Source organism: Heptranchias perlo, chromosome 22 (genome assembly GCF_035084215.1).
Source record: "Heptranchias perlo isolate sHepPer1 chromosome 22, sHepPer1.hap1, whole genome shotgun sequence".
Classification (NCBI taxonomy): domain Eukaryota; kingdom Metazoa; phylum Chordata; class Chondrichthyes; order Hexanchiformes; family Hexanchidae; genus Heptranchias; species Heptranchias perlo.
Window position 1 is genome coordinate 3,723,107 of NC_090346.1, and position 20,224 is coordinate 3,743,330.

The 20,224-nt window shown below is 41.7% G+C and overlaps 1 protein-coding gene across 2 annotated transcripts in view; it reads right to left on the reverse strand.

The window, feature by feature from the left end:
• znf598 (zinc finger protein 598) overlaps positions 1 to 19,530 on the reverse strand; it is a 33,755-nt gene extending 14,225 nt beyond the window's left edge. For both annotated transcript variants that reach the window (XM_068002831.1, XM_068002832.1), the window contains exons 1-7: positions 19,223 to 19,530; positions 14,713 to 14,825; positions 13,171 to 13,300; positions 11,680 to 11,891; positions 10,482 to 10,699; positions 6,688 to 6,790; positions 5,345 to 5,529 (exon numbers count right to left, since the gene is read on the reverse strand). In XM_068002831.1, the coding sequence (XP_067858932.1) occupies positions 5,345 to 5,529; positions 6,688 to 6,790; positions 10,482 to 10,699; positions 11,680 to 11,891; positions 13,171 to 13,300; positions 14,713 to 14,825; positions 19,223 to 19,447 (1,186 nt within the window). In that variant the 5' untranslated portion in view covers positions 19,448 to 19,530. The remainder of the gene's footprint in view (positions 1 to 5,344; positions 5,530 to 6,687; positions 6,791 to 10,481; positions 10,700 to 11,679; positions 11,892 to 13,170; positions 13,301 to 14,712; positions 14,826 to 19,222) is intronic.
• Between the last annotated feature and the right edge of the window lie 694 nt (positions 19,531 to 20,224).

Genomic DNA, 20,224 nt, shown 5'->3' on the forward strand with positions numbered 1-20,224 from the left:
TTGGGTTCCGCCAGGACCACTCGGCTCCAGATCTCATTACAGCCTTGGTCCAAACATGGACAAAAGAGCTGAATTCCAGAGGTGAGGTGAGAGTGACTGCCCTTGACATTAAGGCAGCATTGGACAGAGTGTGGCTCCAAGGAGCCCTAGTAAACTTGAAGTCAATGGGAATCAGGGGGAAAACTCTCCAGTGGCTGGAGTCATACCTAGCACAAAGGAAGTGATTGTTGGTGGCCAATCATCTCAGCCCCAGGACATTGCTGCAGGAGTTCCTCAGGGCAGTGTCCTAGGCCCAACCATCTTCAGCTGTTTCATCAATGACCTTCCCTCCATCATAAGGTCAGAAACGGGGACGTTCGCTGATGATTGCACAGTGTTCAGTTCCATTCGCAACCTCTCAGATAATGAAGCAGTCCGAGTCCGCATGCAGCAAGACCTGGACAACATCCAGGCTTGGGCTGATAAGGGGCAAGTAACATTCGCGCCAGTCAAGCACCAGACAATGACCATCTCCAACAAGAGAGAGTCTAACCACCTCCCCATGACATTCAACGGCATTACCATCGCCGAATCCCCCACCATCAACATCCTGGGGGTCACCATTTACCAGAAACTTAACTGGACCAGCCATATAAATTCTGTGGCTACAAGTGCAGGCCAGAGGCTGGGTATTCTGCGGCGAGTGACTCACCTCCTGACTCCCCAAAGCCTTTCCACCATCTACAAGGCACAAGTCAGGAGTGTGATGGAATACTCTCCACTTGCCTGGATGAGTGCAGCTCCAACAACACTCAAGAAGCTCAACACCATCCAGGACAAAGCAGCCTGCTTGATTGGCACCCCATCCACCACCCTAAACATTCACTCCCTTCACCACCGGCACACAGTGGCTGCAATGTGTACCATCCACAGGATGCAATGCAGCAACTTGCCAAGGCTTCTTTGACAGCACCTCCCAAACCCGCGACCTCTACCACCCAGAAGGACAAGAGCAGCAGGTACATGGGAACAACACCACCTGCATGTTCCCCTCCAAGTCACACACCATCCCATCTTGGAAATATATCGCTGTTCCTTCATCGTCGCTGGGTCAAAATACTGGAACTCCCTTCCTAACAGCACTGCGGGAGAACCTTCACCACACGGACTGCAGCGGTTCAAGAAGGCAGCTCACCACCACCTTCTCAAGGGCAATTAGGGATGGGCAACAAATGCCAGCCTTGCCAGCGACGCCCACATCCCATGAACGAATAACAAAAAAATTGCCGTTTGCGGAGGAGAGTTCCAAACTTCTACCACCCTTTGTGTGTAGAAACGTTTCCTAATCTCGCTCCTGAAAGGTATGGCTCTAATTTTTAGACTGTGCCCCCTACTCCTAGAATCCCCAACCAGCGGAAATAGTCTCTCTCTATCCACCTTATCCGTTCCCCTTAATATCTTATAAACTTCAATCAGATCACCCCTTAACCTTCGAAACTCTGGAGAATACAACCCCAATTTGTGTAATCTCTCCTCGTAACTTAACCCTTGAAGTCCGGGTATCATTCTAGTAAACCTATGCTGCACTCCCTCCAAGGCCAATATGTCCTTCCGAAGGTGCGCTGCCCAGAACTGCTCACAGTACTCCAGGTGTGGTCTAACCAGGGTTTTGTATAGCTGCAGCACACCTTCTGCCCCCTTGTACTCTCGTCCTCTAGATATAAAGACCAGCATTCCATTAGCCTTATTGATTATTTTCTGCACCTGTTCATGACACTTCAATGATCTATGTACCTGAACCCCTAAGTCCCTTTGGACATCCACTGTTTTTAACTTTTTACCATTCTATCCTTTTTTGATCCAAAGTGGATGACCTCACATTTGTCTACACTGAATTCCATTTACCACAGTTTTGCCCATTCACCCAATCAATATCACTTTGTAATTTTATGTTTTCATCTACACTGCTTACAATGCCACCAATCTTTGTGTCATCAGCAAACTCAGATATGAGACTTTCTATCATCTAAGTCGTTAATAAATATTGTGAATAATTGAAGCCCCAAGACAGATCCCTGCGGGACTCCACTAGTCACACGCTGCCAAAGTGAGTACCTTCCCATTATCCCTACTCTCTGTCGCCTTTCGCTCAGCCAACTTCCCAACCAAGTGTGTACTTTTCCCTCGATTCCATGGGCTTCTATCTTAGCTAACAGTCTCTTATGTGGGACCTTATCAAATGCCTTCTGGAGGTCCATATAAATAACATCCATTGACATTCCCCTGTCCACTACTTTAGTCACCTCTTCAGAAAATTCAATCAGGTTTGTCAGGCACGACCTACCTTTCACAAATCCTTGCTGGCTCTCTCTCATTAACTGAAAATTCGAGGTGTTCAGTCACCCTATCCTTAATTATAGACTCCAGCATTTTCCCCACAACAGGTGTTAGGCTAACTGGTCTATAATTCCCTGGTTTCCCTCCCTCTCCTTTCTTAAAAAGCAGAGTGACATGTGCAATTTTCCAATCTAGAGGGACAGTTCCTGAATCTAGAGAACTTTGAAAGATTATAGTTAGGGCATCTGCAATGTGTTCACCTACTTCCTTTAAAACCCTGTGATGGAATCCATCTGATCCTGGGGATTTGTCACTTTTTAGTGCTATTATTTTCTTCATTACTGTTGCTTTACTTATATTAATTTTATCGAGTCCCTGTCCCCGATTCAATATTAGTTTTCTTGGGATTTCCGGCATGCAGTGTAAATACTGACTCAAAGTAATCGTTCAACATGTCCGACATTTCCCCACTGTCAATGACAATATCCCCAATTACAGTTTTTAAAGGGGCCAACACTGCTCCTGACCACCCTCTTTTTCCTAATGTAACTATAAAAGTTCTTCGAATTGGTTTTGATATCCCTGGCAAGTTTCTTTTCATACTCTCTTTTTGAAGCTCTTACTATCTGTTTTGTGACCCTTTGTTGATCTTTGTATCTTTCCCATTCGTCAGGATCTGTGCCATTTTTTGCCTTTTTATATGCCCTTTCCTTATGTCTTATACTGTCCCATACCTCTTTAGTTGTCCGTGGCTGTTTTTTTTTGGCAAGTAGAGTTCTTGCCCCTCAGGGGTATAAACCAATTCTGTATCATGTTAAATGTCGTTTTACCCATTAACAGATTTGCCCAGTTTACTGTGGACAGTCTCTGTCTCATCCCATTGAAGTCGGCCTTACCCAAGTCTAGAATCTTAGCAGCTGACTCACTTTGTTCCTTTTCAAACATTACATTGAACTCGATCATGTTATGATCGCTACTGGATAGATGTTCGCGCACAGTTAAGCCGTTAACTAAATCTGGTTCATTACTCATTACTAAATCTAGTATGGCTTGTCCCCTTGTTGCCTCTAGGACATACTGCTGTAGAAAACTATCCCGGACACACAAGAAATTCACTACCTTTCTGTCCGCACCGGCCGAAAATGAGCCACCCAGCCTCGTCCCACTTTCCAGCACTTGGTCCAAAGCCATGGAGGTTACGGCATGTCAGGTGCTTTTTAAATGAGTTGAGGGTTTCTGCCTCTACCACCCTTTCAGGCAGTGGGTTCTGCTGGGTGAAAAATTTTTCCTCAGCTCCCCTTTAATCCTTCTACCAATCACTTTAAATCTATGCCCCCTGGTTATTGACCTCTCTAAGGGAAATAGGTCCTTCCTATCCACTATCTAGGCCCCTCATAATTTTGTACACCTCAATTAAGTCACCTCAGCCTTCTCTATTCCAAGGAAAATAACCCCACCCCGTCCAATCTATCTTCATAGCTCAAATTCTCCAGTCCTGGCAACATCCTCGTAAATCTCCTCTGTACCCTCTCTAGTGCAATTACATCTTTCCTGTAATGTGGTGACCAGAACTGTATGCAGTACTCAAGCTGCGGCCTAACTAGTGTTTTATACAGTTCCAGCATAACCGCCCTGCTCTTATATTCTATATCTCGGCCAATAAAGGAAAATATTCCATGCCTTCTTAACCACCTTATCTACCTGTCCTGCTACCTTCAGGGATCTGTAGACATGCACTCCAAGGTCCCTCACTTCCTCTACACCTTAGTATCCCCTTGCCTTGTTTGACCGCCCCAAATGCATTAACCTATTTCTCCGGATTGAATACCATTTGCCACTTTTCTGCCCACCTGACCAGTCCATTGATATCTTCCTGCAGTCTATAGCTTTCCTCCTCACTATCAACCAACAGCCAATTTTTGTATTATCTGCAAACTTCTTAATCATGCCCCTTACATTTAAGTCCAAATCATTAACATACCACAAAAAGCAAGGAACCTAGAACTGAGCCCTTTGGAACCCCCTTGGAAACATCCTTCCAGTCACAAAAACACCTGTCAACCATTATCTTTTGCTTCCTGCCACTGAGCCAATTTTGGATCCAACTTGCCACTTTCCATTGGATCCCATGGGCTTGTACTTTTTTGATCCGTCTGCCATGTGGGACCTTGTCAAAAGCCTTGCTAAAATCCATGTAGACTACAGCAATTGCACTACCCTCATCTACCCTCCTTGTTACCTCCTCAAAAAATTCAATGAACTTAGTCAAACACAACCGTCCCTTAACAAATCCTTGCTGACTGTCCTTGATTACTCCGTGCCTTTCCAAGTGATAGTTTATCCTGTCCTTCAGAATTGATTCCAATAATTTTCCCAACACCGATGTTAGACGGACTGGCTTGTAATTACTCTATCACTCGCTCCCTTTTTTAAACAACGGTACAACGTTAGCACCCCTCCAATCCATATTTTGGGAAGGTTCACCCACTTGACAAGCAAGAATGCAAAGCTGGGAGTTACACCATTTATAGTGGGCGTATTGGACAGTTTAAAGGGAAAAGCTACGGCCACCAAGTAGCGAGTGATGCTCCAGCCCCAAGAGTTTGTATCGTGTGGGGGAATATCCCAGTGTTCTCACCCAAGGTCCACACACCTGTACTTTGCAGCAGGAGCACTATACAGGCCCACGCCTGTATCCATTGTGGATAGGAAAATGATGCTCAGAGCCTCCACAATTTTCTCCCTTGCTTCTTTTAACAGCCTGGGATATATTTAATCCGGCCCTGGTATTTATCTACTTTTAACGATGCTAATCCCCTTATTACTTGCTCTCACTATGTTCATCCCATCCAATATTTCACACTCCTCCTATTCCTTCCTTCAGGAAGGTTTTTGGCAACAAATGTCAGGCTCACTAACAGCAGTAGAATCTGTACATGGTACTGCCCTCTCAAAAATCAGAAACAAGTATGCACCTTAAGCTTCTCGCCTATATTTTATAGTAAATGGGAGCAGAGCTAACACAAACCTGTAGTTTCAATAGATGTTCTAACCACATTCTGAGCATTACATGCATCGTCCATCTCCTTTTCACCCTGGTTATTTTTGCCTGTATCGGTTTCTTCTTTTGAAGCAACTTGCTTCTTTTCCTCTTGCCTTCGTGCTGCTATAGATGCTCGAACAGCTGCAGCAACATCCCGATCTTCTTCCTCCCTAGAAACCAAAGCACTGCTATTCAGTTACAAAGCAGATGTAGTAATTATACCAAAATAGGAGTTGTGACACCCAGCCCCTTCATCTAGGTTTTAAAACATATTTGCATTTTAAGGGGAACAATTCAACTACCTTCCACTTAGTGCATCACCCTAGTGGTTCTGATTTGATCCACCCCTTTTGAGAACAGTTGGTACACAAAATTTCTCGGCATTTTATCTTTCAGAGGCTTCTGGTTCTCACCCGCCCAAGCATCTTCCACGGAACGCAGATCTCCACCCCATCCCCCAACCTTATTTTCAATGGCAATAGACCATGCATCTGACTTGAATGGCTTCAACTCCCCACATCTCAGAGCAATATCGCATCAAAATGGTTTCCTACTGGTCTGCCCAAATATGATCTATAATAGGTTGAATTAATGCCCCAGTGGGCAATAATGAATGGGGATGGCATTCTGATTACCAACATTATTTCAATCCATACTTTGGGAAGGTTCACCCACTTGACAATAAGCAAGAATGCAAAGCTGGGAGTTACACCGTTTATAGTGGGCGTTTTGGACAGTTTAAAGGGAAAAACTACGGCCACCAAGTAGCGTGTGATGCGCGAGCCTAGAGTTTGTATGTGTGTGGTGGGATATTGCAGTGTTCTCACCCAACGTCCATATACTTGTACTTTGCAGCAGGAGCACTACACAGGCCCAGCAATGATCTCATGGTATTAAATCTGTTTTTTTTTACCTCTCCCAAGAGATTACATGGTTCTGGATGGGACAGGCAATATGAGCCAGTTGGTCTTTTCCTGTGGCATTTTCATATGTTTGTTATATTCAAAACAGAACTGGACAAGAGTGGTCAACATATTGCAGGAACACAGATCATCAATATCTAGGTCGATGGATCACTGACTTGTGTCACTCAGTCACAGTGGTCTCCTGGAGCTTGCTTGATTACTTTTGGGGTTTGGAGAAGAATTTACCAGAGTTCTTTTTCTTAAATTGGAGGGGATTTTTTTTGCCTCTCAGGAAATTATGTAGCAACGTAGTTGGAAGAATGAGATGGGAATGAGCAATAAAACATTATGTGGTTACTGGGAATTTCTAAAGAATGAGATTTTAAATCACAAATGCTTACTAGTTATCATACATCACATTACCTATTATATTTCCATCTGCCTCTACGGTTTTGTCCTCGACTCTGGCCGCCTCCCCTTCTATTAAATCGATCCACTTCTTCATAATCCTCTCCACTCACCACACCTCAATAAAAAAGGGAAATGCTGTTGTGCTTTGCAAATGTCTACATAAACATTCTTACACAAGTCAAATTCCCAAAGAGATCATTATTTTAAACAAAATGTAATTCTATTACTTTTCAATAAAAGTTACTTCAGGTCAAACTAAACTATTGCATAAAGCTAATGGCCTGGAAATTGCTCAAATGCTGTGAATTGGATTTTTAACTTCAACCTTCAGAACGTAATATTTTTGTGCCGGAAATGCGAATGGATATCGCCATATGGCCCATTATATCTGAACAAATAATCAAACAATGAGCAGCGACATCAATGGGGCATCTGGGACCTCCTGAATGTCTGGTTAAGGAGATAGACCATTGGACCTATGAAATTCAAGGATAGAGAAAGAAACAGAGCGAACGACAGAAGGAAATAGGGTGAATCAAGAATCAAATTAGATTCAGATAGAGAGAGAAAGTGGATTAAGAAAAAAAAAGACAAAGGAAAAAAAGTAAAAAGCCTCTAGGAACAATTTACTACCTGCAGGAGCAATACTCCAGTTTCATTGTTCCCTTTCTGGTCCTCCAAGGTTGAGTGGTATATCAGGACCATAAATCACATAATTATCAGGGTCCTTATGAAATGAATTACCAGCCCTAAATGGCTGCGGCGAGATTAATTTGTATTAACGGCATGAATCCAGCAATTTCATGACACAATTGGGAGGTTCACTGAGATGCTATTTTCTACAGCTTTGGCAAGGACAACAGCAGAGTAGCGCAAATCCTCCAGCAATCTGTGGTGAATTGGAACTCATGGTGCATCTCCTCTTTGCCACAAATTGCATTTTTTTTTCACACACTAATAATAGCGGGCGCTGTGAACTCATCATTATTTTTGCAGCAATTTCTGGGCCAATATTTTAAAAATAAATTGGGAGCTATTAAAAATAAACTAGAAGTTTGGTTATTTGTTCAGATATAGTGGGCCATATGGCCCCTTTTTGCACTGTATGATTCTATAATTTGTATATTGTCTCAAGCATTTCACATTTTGCCACTACCCAGAATACAAAACTGCCAAGTAAACTGGACTTTAGTCCTAAAGTGATTATAAATTAATTTTTGAAAAAGATACTTGGTATGCTATTATTCCAGATTAAAATAAAATCAAAAACACAATATCAGGAAAGGCATTGTTCACGAGACCTGTATATTTTACACAATTCCATGTTCCCAAACAATGGGGTGCAACTGGAGACAGCTACAACAATTTGACCTGCACAATGCACAACAGGAAAAAGACAAAGGGGCAAGTGCGATTCTGGATACTATAAATAGGTACTAAACATAAATCCAAGAGGTAAATAACGAATCTATACAAGACATTGTTTAAGCTACAGTTGGAGTACTTTGTACTCTTTTAGGCATTCCATTACAGAAAGGTTACTGGAGCATGGAAAGATATAACTTGGATTCACTTGGACGATAACCAGGAATGAAAAGATATAATTATGATGAGAGACTCAATAAAAATAGAGCTGTATTAAATGGAGACGCGGTTAAGTGGTGATCCAGCAAATATAAATTCTGAAATCAGAGCGAGGGCGGGAGGCGACAAAAGCGGCAGAAAGCCCGAAAGCAGAGCGAGGGCGGGAGGCAGTCACAGCCCTTAGATTAGGTAGTAGTTTGGATTTGTTTAATGTTCAGGGAAAGGAAGGTGTGACTGCGAATCAGGCAGATAAGGAGACCCAGGATCTACCAAAAATAGTGGGGAACCAAGGGGTAAATAAGAGTGAGGAACTTAAAGTAATTCATACTAAAGTACTGGAGAAACTAATGGGACTAAAAGCCGATACATCCTAGGGTTCTAAAAGAGGTGGCTGCAGAGATAGTGAATGCATTGGTTATGATTATCCAAAATTCCCAGATTCTGGAATGGTCCCAGTAGACTGGAAGGTAGCAAATGTTACCCCGCTATTCAAGAAGGCAAGGAGAGAGAGAAAACAAGGAATTACAGGCCAGTTAGCCTGACATCAGTTGTCAGGAAAATGCTGGAATCCCTTATTAAAGGAAGTGGTGACAGGGCACTTAGAAAATCATAGTATGATTAGGCAGAGTCAACATGATTTTATGAAAGGGAAATAGTGTTTGACAAATTTATTAGCGTTTTTTGAGGATGTAACTAGCAGGGTAGATAAAGGGGATCCAGTATATTTGGGTTTTCAAAAGGAATTCGATAAGGTGCCACATAAAAGGTTGTACACAAGGTAAGGACTCAAGGAGTTGGGGATAATATATTAGCATGGATAGAGGATTGGTTAAAGGACAGAAAACAGAGTGTAAGAAATAGAATAGAAAAGCAGAATTTTTTTTTTTTAAATGGTGAGAAACTATTAAATGTTGGTGTTCAGAGAGACTTGCATGTCTTCGTACAAGAAACAAAGTTAGTATGCAGGTACAGCAGGCAATTAGGAAAACAAATGGCATGTTGGCCTTTATTGCAAGGGGGTTGGAGTACAAGAGTAAGGAAGTCTTACTACAGTTGTACAGGGCTTTAGTGAGACCGCATCTAGAGTACAGTGTACAGTTTTGGTCTCCTTATCTAAGGAAGGATATACTTGTCTTAGAGGCAGTACAACGAAGGTTTACTAGGTCAATTCCTGGGATGAGAGGGCTGTCCTATGAAGAGAGGTTGAGTGGAATGGGCCTATACTCTCGAGTTTAGAAGAATGAGAGGTAATCGCATTGAAACATAAGATTATGAGGGGGCTTGACAGGGTAGATGCTAAGAGATTGTTTCCCCCTGGCTAGAGAGTCTAGAACTGGGGGGCATAGTTGCAGGATAAGCGACGGCCATTCAAGACAGATGAGGAGGAATTTCTTCACGCAAAAGGGTTGTGAAGCTTTGGAATTCGCTACCAGAGGGCTGTGGATGCTGAATCACTGAATATATTCAAGGCTGAGATGGATAGATTTTTAGACTCTAGGGGAATCAAGGGATATGAAGATCAGCCATGATCTGATTGAATGGCAGAGCAGGCTTGAGGGGCCATATGGCCTACTCCTGCTCCTATTTATGTTCTTATGAAAAGGGCCTGAGAAAGTAGTGAAAGATTATTTCTAGTGGTTGGTGAATAGGCAAATAAGGGGCGTAAACTCAATACTAGAAGCAAACAGGGAAATTAGAAGGATTTTTTTTTCCACACATGGGTTATCAGGATATGAAACGGTACCACAAATGACTATTAAAGTCAGTCAATCCCATTTAAGAGGGAATTAAACACATGAAGATATTGATGGGTACAGGGAAAGAGCAGAAAAATTGGATTAGTGATAATTGGCTGGTGATGAACCTATCACAGCACAGGCATGGTGACCAAATGGTCTCCACCTGTACCAAAATTTCTACAATTTTGTGAATTTCTGGGATTCTTCAGCTCCTTTCTCAGTGATTACATGGTAACTGTGGAATTTTAAAGTGCAGCAAGTGGAAATAATGGTGTGGGAAAGCAGTTAGTTTCTGAAGCAGCCGTGAAAGCGGAGATGACGCAGTACTTCCCAAACACCAGATTGTAAACTGCACTGCTGAGACAATAAAAGCTGAAGCACTTCGAACACATTATGCATCCATCACTAGAATTTCACCTCATATGAAAGCATTAAAGCACAAGGTGCAGTTTATACTGAAGCCAGCTACTGCACAATTATTACCTTCATTCCGCCTTTGGTGCCGAGGAACATAATTAAACTGCAGGTCTATCTGTCTATTCTGTCGGGCCTCTGCTCGGCTTTTGCTGTGATAGGCAGCTTTATGCGCTTTGTAATCAATTTCCGAGCGAAAAGCATGAGTAAACTGCTCAGTGCTACAACGCCCTTCCTCACACAGATAGTGCTTCTCTCGGAAATGATCGCGAAGATAATCATAATCACTGCAATAAAAGAAAACATAAGTAACAAATTTTTATCAATTTCTCCCCTCCCCCCGATAGCTCAGATGGTAAATACCCTGTTGGCGTGCAACAGAGCCATACAGATCAGAAAACTCCCAGTTTTATTCAGCACTGTGACAGTGAAGGTTTCTACAATCAGCTTCCTGGGATATGAAACTGGGAGAGGGGAGCGGAAGGAGGAATTAAATAAAAATAAAAGTAGCCCGGGTTTCTGCCACTGATCACTAACCAGACAGCCTTGTTGGAAAGTGCAAGTGTGGATATCAAGTAAGGACAGGGTTGAGTTCAGCTGTGATGCCCCCAAAACACTCAATGTCTAGGTTCACACTTGAATTAAGTTAGTGCCTTCAGGAAAGATGGAGAGAAAATTAGGTTTGAGGTTTGTTTTCTGGGGTGGAGTGGGATATTGGGTCTACTACAACTGAAAGAAAGCAAGAGATCTAATAGCCATGATGTGATGCTACTTTTTGATTACAATGTCCTGGTAAATTTAGACTTCAACATGAAGAATATCAGCTTGCCAGTGAAAATTTTGTTTTAAATTTCTGCACCCAGTGTCAACATCAAACACATTCAATTCTGGTAAAAGTTCCTTCTACACAGCTCATCAGCAACTTCAGATGGGCACCCCCTATTCTACTAATTTGACATTTCTATTTCCCACCAGTCACCTTTGGAATCTTTGAATTAGGCAGTTTTGTGCTATGAATGCTTATCCACTATTAATTGAATAAAAACTACCCAAATTTGTTTTATTTAGGATGCTTACATCCTTTTAGTCTGACCTGGATTTTAGCCCAGGTCTCAACAGGCAGAGTATTAAGCTACTGTTGCCTCCACAATTTAGAGTGAAGTTCTTTTGTCAGCTCTTTTGTTGTTAACTGGCTCAATGTTACCCTCCATTATGCAGTTATGGCTGTTGTAAACAACATCCAAAACCAGAGTTTTTACCCGCTCACCTATAATATTCTTGAGCACCATCTGAATCACAGAAATGACAGAAATAGTGGTCCCTTCTTAAATGTTTTAGCAGTTCATCATTATCCAAATAACGGTCATCACAGAATTTGCACAAAGGATGCCCACGATGTGATGTATCGTCTGGGTCACCATGTATTCGATGACGTGCAAGATCCTTCCGACTGTACCATTTGCGCTCGTAGGTAAAAATCTGAAAAGAAAAACAGTTTCACTTTTAAAGTTTAATCACATGATCAAATTTGTTTAGCATTGCAGCAACCCAAGTAAAGGTCTCTAAGTTACATAGAAATTACAGCACAGAAACAGGCCATTTGGCCCAAATAGTCTATGCTGACGTTTATACTCCACACGAGCCTCCTCCCACCCTACTTCATCTATCGGCATAACCTTCTATTCCTTTCTCCCTCATGTACTTAGCTAGCTTCCCCTTAAGTGCATCAATGCTATTCGCCTCAACTACTCCACGTGGTAGCAAGTTCCACATTCTTGTCACTCTCGGGGTAAAGAAGTCTCCTGATTTCCTTTTTGGACTTATTCATTAAACTGCTATAATAGTTGTGTACAACCAAAACAGTAATAATCTGAAGATGTCAGAAAACAGAAGATTCCTTACTGAGCCAGAACTCTTCCACACACCAGGTAATTTCTCTGACTTCACATATTTACCCTGAAATGGTTTAATTTCAACATTTGTTCTGGTATGTGAAGAAAGTGTTGAATAAAGTGCGCTCCAGTGCAACAGATTATACTGAAGAATCTCTGTGCTGCACAAGTCAAAAAACACATCTAAAACAGATCACTGAATTTCAGGCCAATAAAATGCAAAAGAATTTACTGGTAAGCTACTAACAAAGTCAATCAAAACAACATACAGCTTTTCTAGTTAAAAATTTCAATGAGAAAACATAGCAATTTGACAGTTTTAAAAATAAAGTTTTGTTAGTATATTTCATCATATTGCTTCATTGCATTATTAAATAATCCGGTTATTTTTGGCAGTTATACTTTGGATTGACTGAAAATAAAAGCCTGGAGCTGGTTTCCACCTCAACACCATTTTTTTGAGAAGTTTCTTCCATATTCAAATTGAACAATGGGAACCAGGAGGAAGAACACCACAGTTAAGAAAAGTTTTAAGACAATTAGAATATAGAAAAGCAAGTGTCTACTTTTGTAATTTTGGATAATGTAACACTACATGCCTGACACTTGGAGTAGTTTTATTACTGAAATTTTTTTTTAACATCAGTGTGAAAGCTGAAAAACAATAATGGTCAGGCCAAAACGTCCACTAATTCCCAGACCTGCCAGCAGTCTAAGAGTTAACTTTTCAAAAATATATTTTGTGTTTCACAAAGATATGTATTGAATAAAATACAATATGCATAAAAATTGAGATGAGACGACACACTAGACAGACTGACATCACTAGATAACTAAAATCTCAAAACCAGAATCAGGTAGCTTACCTGGAGGTGGCTTGCACAGAGCTTACAGCTGAACATCTCATGCTGCTTCCTCATGTGATGCTCTAGGTCCTCAAAAGTATTAAATGGTCTTGACTCAACACATACTGGGCAATCATGTTGCAGAAGTTTCCTAATAGAAAAGTCAAAGTATTATTAAACCTGAAAAGGGAGTTTGAAATATAATTTGGTCTTACTCCTTTTTCCTAAAATGTGCACGCAAGTTCAGCATTAAAGAATTGTACAGTAACAATACTGGTGTAGCCATTTTGATATCCTTATTAAATAAAGCTAAACAGAATAAACTGATCTCAGCTGGGAGGGCAATAAGCACAGTATATATGACATCACTGTGACCAGGCCCAGGAAAATGAAACAAATTACCCAGAATTCATGCCTCGTACTACCATCCAGTGATGCTTACTAAAAGTGTGCGATGTAGATACTGGGAGGACAGGATGGGGCTGAGTGGCAATAGTCAAATCACCTACCAAGACTATCTAAGCTCAAGCATAAAGAATAGCCAACTGAAAAAAAAGGAAAAATTGCAAATGCTGGAAATCTGAAACACAAACAGAAGGTGCTGGAAATACACAGCAGGTCAGTCAGCATTCATAAACAGAAAAGCAGGTTACGACATTTTAGGCGTGTACTCTTCATTGTAACACACAATAACTGATGTGTACTTTCAGCTTCAATAAAGAACGGCTACATGGGAAAGCTACCAGAGGGCTGCAGACACAGCTCAGCATCGATCCTTCAGAAGAGAAGCACAACACATACTCCATAATATTTACTCGAAGTATAATGTACTCTTTACTGTGCACCCTGCAAATGCATGTAGTCAGCTTTGGGATTTATTTAACACCTAATGGTCTCAAACAAGTAAGTCTGTAAAATATATTCAATCATTTGAGCATTGTGATACAAGGTATTAAAAAAGGTTTCTGCTAGCACGTACAAGATCCACTGAATTTGGGCAAGCGTTTTTTTCTCTTTAAAAGGCCTGCACCATCTTTGAAATCCTGCACTGACTTCCAATTCTGGAGGAAACCCTACAAGTTGCAATGCAGTTTAAAAAAACATCAAAGATCTCAAAACATCTTACAGTAGTCTTCAAGAATCTTTTATAACACATGGATGAGTCAAAAATCTGGATATCAACAGTAATAGTATACCTAAAGAATTTTACAAGATGCAGAAAATAAAACTGGGCAGGGAGGATTGTACACCATTAAACAGAACTTGCTACAATTTTCTGTCCATTTTAATTAGTGGATGGAAAAACCCTTTATGGTTGTATGATCTTCCCCGCTCAATGTTCCTCTGCATGTGATCCAATATGCCCAGGAACAAGAAAATCTGCCCTCAAGTGTCTGAATTGGATATCAAAACCCATATTTTCCCTTTTAAACTTTCTCCATGGTTCTTTAAAGTTAGTAAAACAAGGTTTTTATGTAGATAAAACTGGACTAAGATTTGAACTGCGAGAGTGCTGACTTTGATGGTACCACTCTATTTTTAAAAGTAAAAAGCACAAAATACCTAAACTGGGCATGAATCCTCCCATCGGCAATATAAATATCAAATTTCTTTTCATGGTGGAACTGATGAGTTGCTACTGTTGAAAATGGAGCAATTTTCTTCACAAACACAACCTGTATGGCACAAAAGGTAAAAGCAGTACATTAAACATTCATATTAGCAAAATTTACATTCAATGGTGCACACAAGATGTTTTACTCTACAGTATTCTCCAGAATATAAATAATGGAACTCTGGAATAATTGAAAGGCAGTAATCTAATTGCACCACAATCTGAAATGTTATCAGATCATAGCCCAGATTTCACCTCCCTGGCATAAACTTTTTAAACATTAAAAAAAATGACCATTTTTGTGCCACAATCAGAGCATCTAATCTAATTGAAGAACATACTACAGGATTAAATGATGCTGATTATAAATTTAAGAATTAAATTTCAACTGATTACAAAAAAAATTCTATTTCTAGTAATTTTTTTTGCAAAAATGTATTATATGGGTTTGTATGTCAGTAACTACACTTTCATTTAACACTTTTACAGCAATTATAGCACAGTCAATTTTTCACAATGAAGATGCCACAATGCAGCAACCGAATGGAGTGCTCCAGTCCACAATCAAGACACATCGTCAGCCAAAAACTGCAGAATCCAATAACCTAACAAATTGCAAGATCATGCCAAATTGAGAACATTAATCATTTGCAGATTTAAAAGGTTATATGCTCCTGCAGAATGTCTTAGAAATGTTGAGCATATATAAGTGAAATTAAAAAGGTGTTAAGAACAATGCAGCATTTTCAAAATGCAAAAATTAACCAATCAGAATTACACTTTCATAATAGCTGTACCTAGTTTAGTAAAATTTTGCATCAATGTTTTGGGGCAAGGATTGGGGAAAAAACAGAAGAGATTCTGTTTGGAGAGATAGATAGTTAGAGACACAAATTTGGTTATTGAACTACAACGAGCTGTATCCAGAGGGGAAAATCCAAATCATAATATGGTGGGGTGAACTCTGAAGTATGGCACAGTGGTCATGCGCAGCTCAAGAAGGGATCTTGAAGGTATTATTGGATCACACAAGGGATGCCTTTCTGATTGTTTATTCAAATCAGTACCTGGGCATTTTAGTGGATGCAAACTTTAGCTTGGACACGTTTCTTCAAAACCATACCAAGAGTTGGAAAAGAACGCTCTTCAATAGCAGCAAAGTCCCAATATAATTTAAGACAATATCCAAACAGTTCTCTGTTGTTCATGGTTCAAACCCCCAGGCATGCAATGGAAGTTATTCCTTTGTCTACGTGCGAAATCCAAGCAAAAAACTTGGAGTTAGAATTGTAACAAGAGAAATAGTTGCAGGGAGAGAGAGCTCACTTAGGACACTGGAGAATTATGAGGACAAATAAGAATTCAGCCACAATTGAAACCACAAGACATTATATATTTTTTTTTTAAATCTATTTATGAGATGTGACTGACCACTAAGTTTGGTTACAGCCGATTTGTTTTTATACATGAAGAAAATACACTTCACATCTGTTATGCAAAATGACACTTCAAGAAGACATTATTCCTATGTATATGTATTGATTCAAAGCAGAAAACAAACTTAACATGAACTGCTTACTTTGTCCTGAAATCAAATTTACAGTAAAATACTTGGTAAGATACAAATGGGCTTGAGTCTCACATTTGGGTGGAATGCAGGAAACCATTCCATTAATTTGATAAGCTTGGTTTAACTATGGAAGGCATCTTTTATTTTTCTGTATGAAAGTTTTCAACTTCATTTCCCAGGCAGCATACATCCCCCTCATCAAATTGGTATCTTTTTAATCGCAGCTCCTGTGGAAGTGGTCTCATGGAGCGTCATTGGCCGTCATGAATCCCCACGTGGAAGAGTTACAACACTGACAATATTTTAGATTCAGTATCAGTAAATTTGGCAACATATCATGTCTTTTGTAATTTCTGTACTCAAGGAAGAAGAGCGAGTTAAAAGTTCTGTTTTAAAAAAAGTGCAAGCTACTGTACTATTTCTCACTGCTGCTACTTTTTACAAACCAGTGTCACAGCCTGATAGCACTTATTCTTCCATCATCTGAAATCTAGAACACAAGAGGGCTTTTGCCAAATCCAGACCCCATCTGGAATGCTGCATTCAGTTTTGGGTACTGAACCTCAAGAAAGGTATACAGTCCTTGGAGAGGGTGCAGCACAGATTCACCAGAATTATTCCAGGGTTAAAGGGGTAATTTATGCTGACAAGTTGCATATTCTTAGTTTGTATTCCCTGGAGTTTAAAAGGTTGAGGGGTGATTGAATCAAGGTCTTTAAAATGATAAAGGGTGGATACAGAAAAACAATTTCCTCTGGTGTCAAGAGGGCACAATCTTAAAATTAAGCCATTTAAGAGTGAAATCAGAAAGCACTTTTTCCAACAAAGGTTAGTGGAAATCTGGAACTCTCTCCCCCAAAAGGCTGTAGCTGCTGAGTCAATTGAAATGTTAAGAATGAGATCAACAGATTTTTGTTAGTATCAAGAATATGGAGCAAAGGCAGGTAAATGAAGTTGAGCTATGATCTAATTGAATGGTAGAACAGGCTTGAAGGGCTGAATGGCCTACTCCTGTTCCTAATTTCAGCATCTGCAGTATTTTGCTTTGGCAACCCAATACTGTACCCAAGGGTCTACAGTACTCCAGGGCACTGCCGATGACTGAAGCAGCAGCCCGGCTCATTGGATTCTTCCCACTCAACTCGAGATAATTCTGCAAACCAATGTCCCAACAAATATAGGGTGGTACTCAATGGATAAGAAGTGGGAAGCTTTCCAGTGCTGTGCTGACAATCTGCACAGTTTTACATGGTCAACCTTCAGCAGTACCAACTTGCACCTATGTTTTTGGGCTTGCATAAGTGGATTGCATCCCCAAGGACACAGAACATGCACTCTATATCAGGCAAACAAAAACTCTATTTAGATTTCTCAGTAGTTTGGTTGGAGATTATTAAGCCAGTAACAGGTTTCTATGCATGCCAGGCATGTGGCTGATCCAGAAATTCCACTACTACCCATTCTGTTTTCTTCCAACATACTGCCAGGATAGGCACATTTATAAGTATGTTCTAGTATGTGAAAAAAGGCATTTCAAAATTAAAACCTTAGAGCTGTCTAAAAATTATTATATGGTTACTAAGCTGAACAGGTTAGTTAACATTTCTGGCGTGCCAGTTGTAGAAAGGCATTAGCAGTCTATACACTTTTCACCTACCATCTGAATTTTAAATTCAATAGTGAACTGAGATTGCTACACTGGTTCTCAAAATAAACTCAGTTATTCCTCTCTGAATTATCTAGTATGATGGGTAGTTTACCATATTGGTCACTGTATCAAATACAGTTTAGAAACTATAGGTGGCACAGTTTTGCTTTCCAACATGTAATATAGCTCTGTTAAAAAAACATTTAATTATAACAATTCTTTATCCAAAAAACACACTTTTGGCTATTAAATATTTGAGGACTGTTAGGATTTTTGTACCAATACAAGGCAGAAAGAAGTTAGGACAGTATTTTTAGGTTGAATTCTAATAAAGAGCCCCACCCAAAACACTAAGTGCTGCGCTTTCCGATCAATTGTCCTGCTGTATAATTCCACCACCCTGTAATTTCAAAATCGTATTGCAACATTCACTGTTAACAGTCTACTTTTTGGCCTTTGATTCCAGTTCCTCTATCAATGAGAAACAGAAAGTACATTTTGAAAACCCAAAGGGCTTTTAATCCTCCCAGTTATGAGACACTGGTTAATATGACCCTGCACTTGGGCATGTTGCAACACTGACAGCTAACTTCCACACTCGCTGCAAAAGCTGTAGTCATAAGCAAGTCACAGGCAAAAAAACGTCACACACGGCCTTAGGATCCAGATACTACCGGTACCAACCAATCTCAGATCAAAACAAGATTTAACGATCCCGACCATCGGAGAGCCCGCACTCCCCTCTCTGTGTGTGTGAGAGAGTGAGTCCCCTCTCTAATGTACATCACGGTCTTTGAAAACACTAATTGACAGCACAATGATGATAGACTCGGTGTGATCTCCACCCAGTGCACGAAGCCGCACGCTGAGAGATTTAAGGTGAATGCAGGATCAATTGGTGCGTGCCAGTGAGGTATATATTCAAACTCACCGGGGCCTACTCGCGCTTCACGCGGCTCCAAAGCGCAGGTTCGCCCATTCTCTCCCACCCCTTCCTCCTCCACAGGCCAGCAAACGTTTCGGGTCCACACACGCGCAACGACCGAGGCCTTTTGTGGCTTCGCCGCCTCCTCCTCCTCCCAACCCACCCCGCCCCCCAGGCCAGCTCCAGCCCGGGTCCTATCGGATCCGCCACCCCCCCCAAAGCCGAGCTTTCCTCTCCTCCCTGTCAGCTCCAGTACCGGCCTCCCTTCCTGCGGGCCCAGGTGTTTACTTTCTCCCCTCACCGAGCACCGTTTACCTTGTCGAGCTCCAGCCGGCACACGGCGCAGTACCGCTGGCCGCACAGGGCCCTCATCTTGGTGGAGCAGCGGTAACAGACCGGGTGGTCGCACTTTCCAACCGCGTAAATCTCCAGATCCTGGCAGCACAACACGCAGCTTTTGTCGGCCCCGGGGCCCGGCAAGGCCGGGACTGCGCGGCCACTCACTCCATCCTTCGATGCTGTACCACTCCTGGAGGCCATGCTCTATTTCGGTCTCGCCGCTGCCTCACTGCCCGCTCCCTCCACAGGCCTCTTCACCGGCTCACCCTTAGCCCGGCCGCTGACGTCACCACCACCACCAGCACGCGTCGGAACTGACGTCGCGCGACCTGTGACGTGGGACGCGCCCGCGCGCGCGCTCTGAGGGGAACGCTTCAGGTTTGAACGGAGTTGCCGTTGGGTTCGGCCGGAGGCGCGAGAGGCTGTTGTTGTTGTTGTCGGTCGGTCGGTGGGACTCGCTGGTGCTGATATATCTCAGGGGGGGGGGGGGGGGGGTTATTGCATTTATCAATACAACGTGTATGTTTATAACGCCTCTCAGGGGTCGCCAAGCACCGCAGGGGGAAAAAAAAATCACAGGAGTTGGTGGTGGAGGAGAAGGAGAAGAAGTCAACGCGAAGGTTTTCGAAAACAAGCGGGAATAGCGAGGTGGAAGGATGACTCGCTCTGGAGGGACCGACCTTCAGCTGGTTCTTCTGGGTTGTCGCAGCATTATATTAGGTGACGAGCAGGCTACGCATAAATCAGAAATGGATTTCACTCAGGAATAGTGGGGGATCGGTGGTGCCTTTGAGGTGGAAGAGCATTGGCAGCTTGCGAAACTCATTTCTTGACATTATTTTCATCGACTTTTCAAAAGACCTCTGAAGCAGCCCGCGTGAAGAAACTCGAAGCTGAGGGAGCACATGCCCAAATCTTGGATTTGATTCAGGATGCGAATTGCAGTTCCAAGAGTTAGGTTAGAGTAGAACACACGAT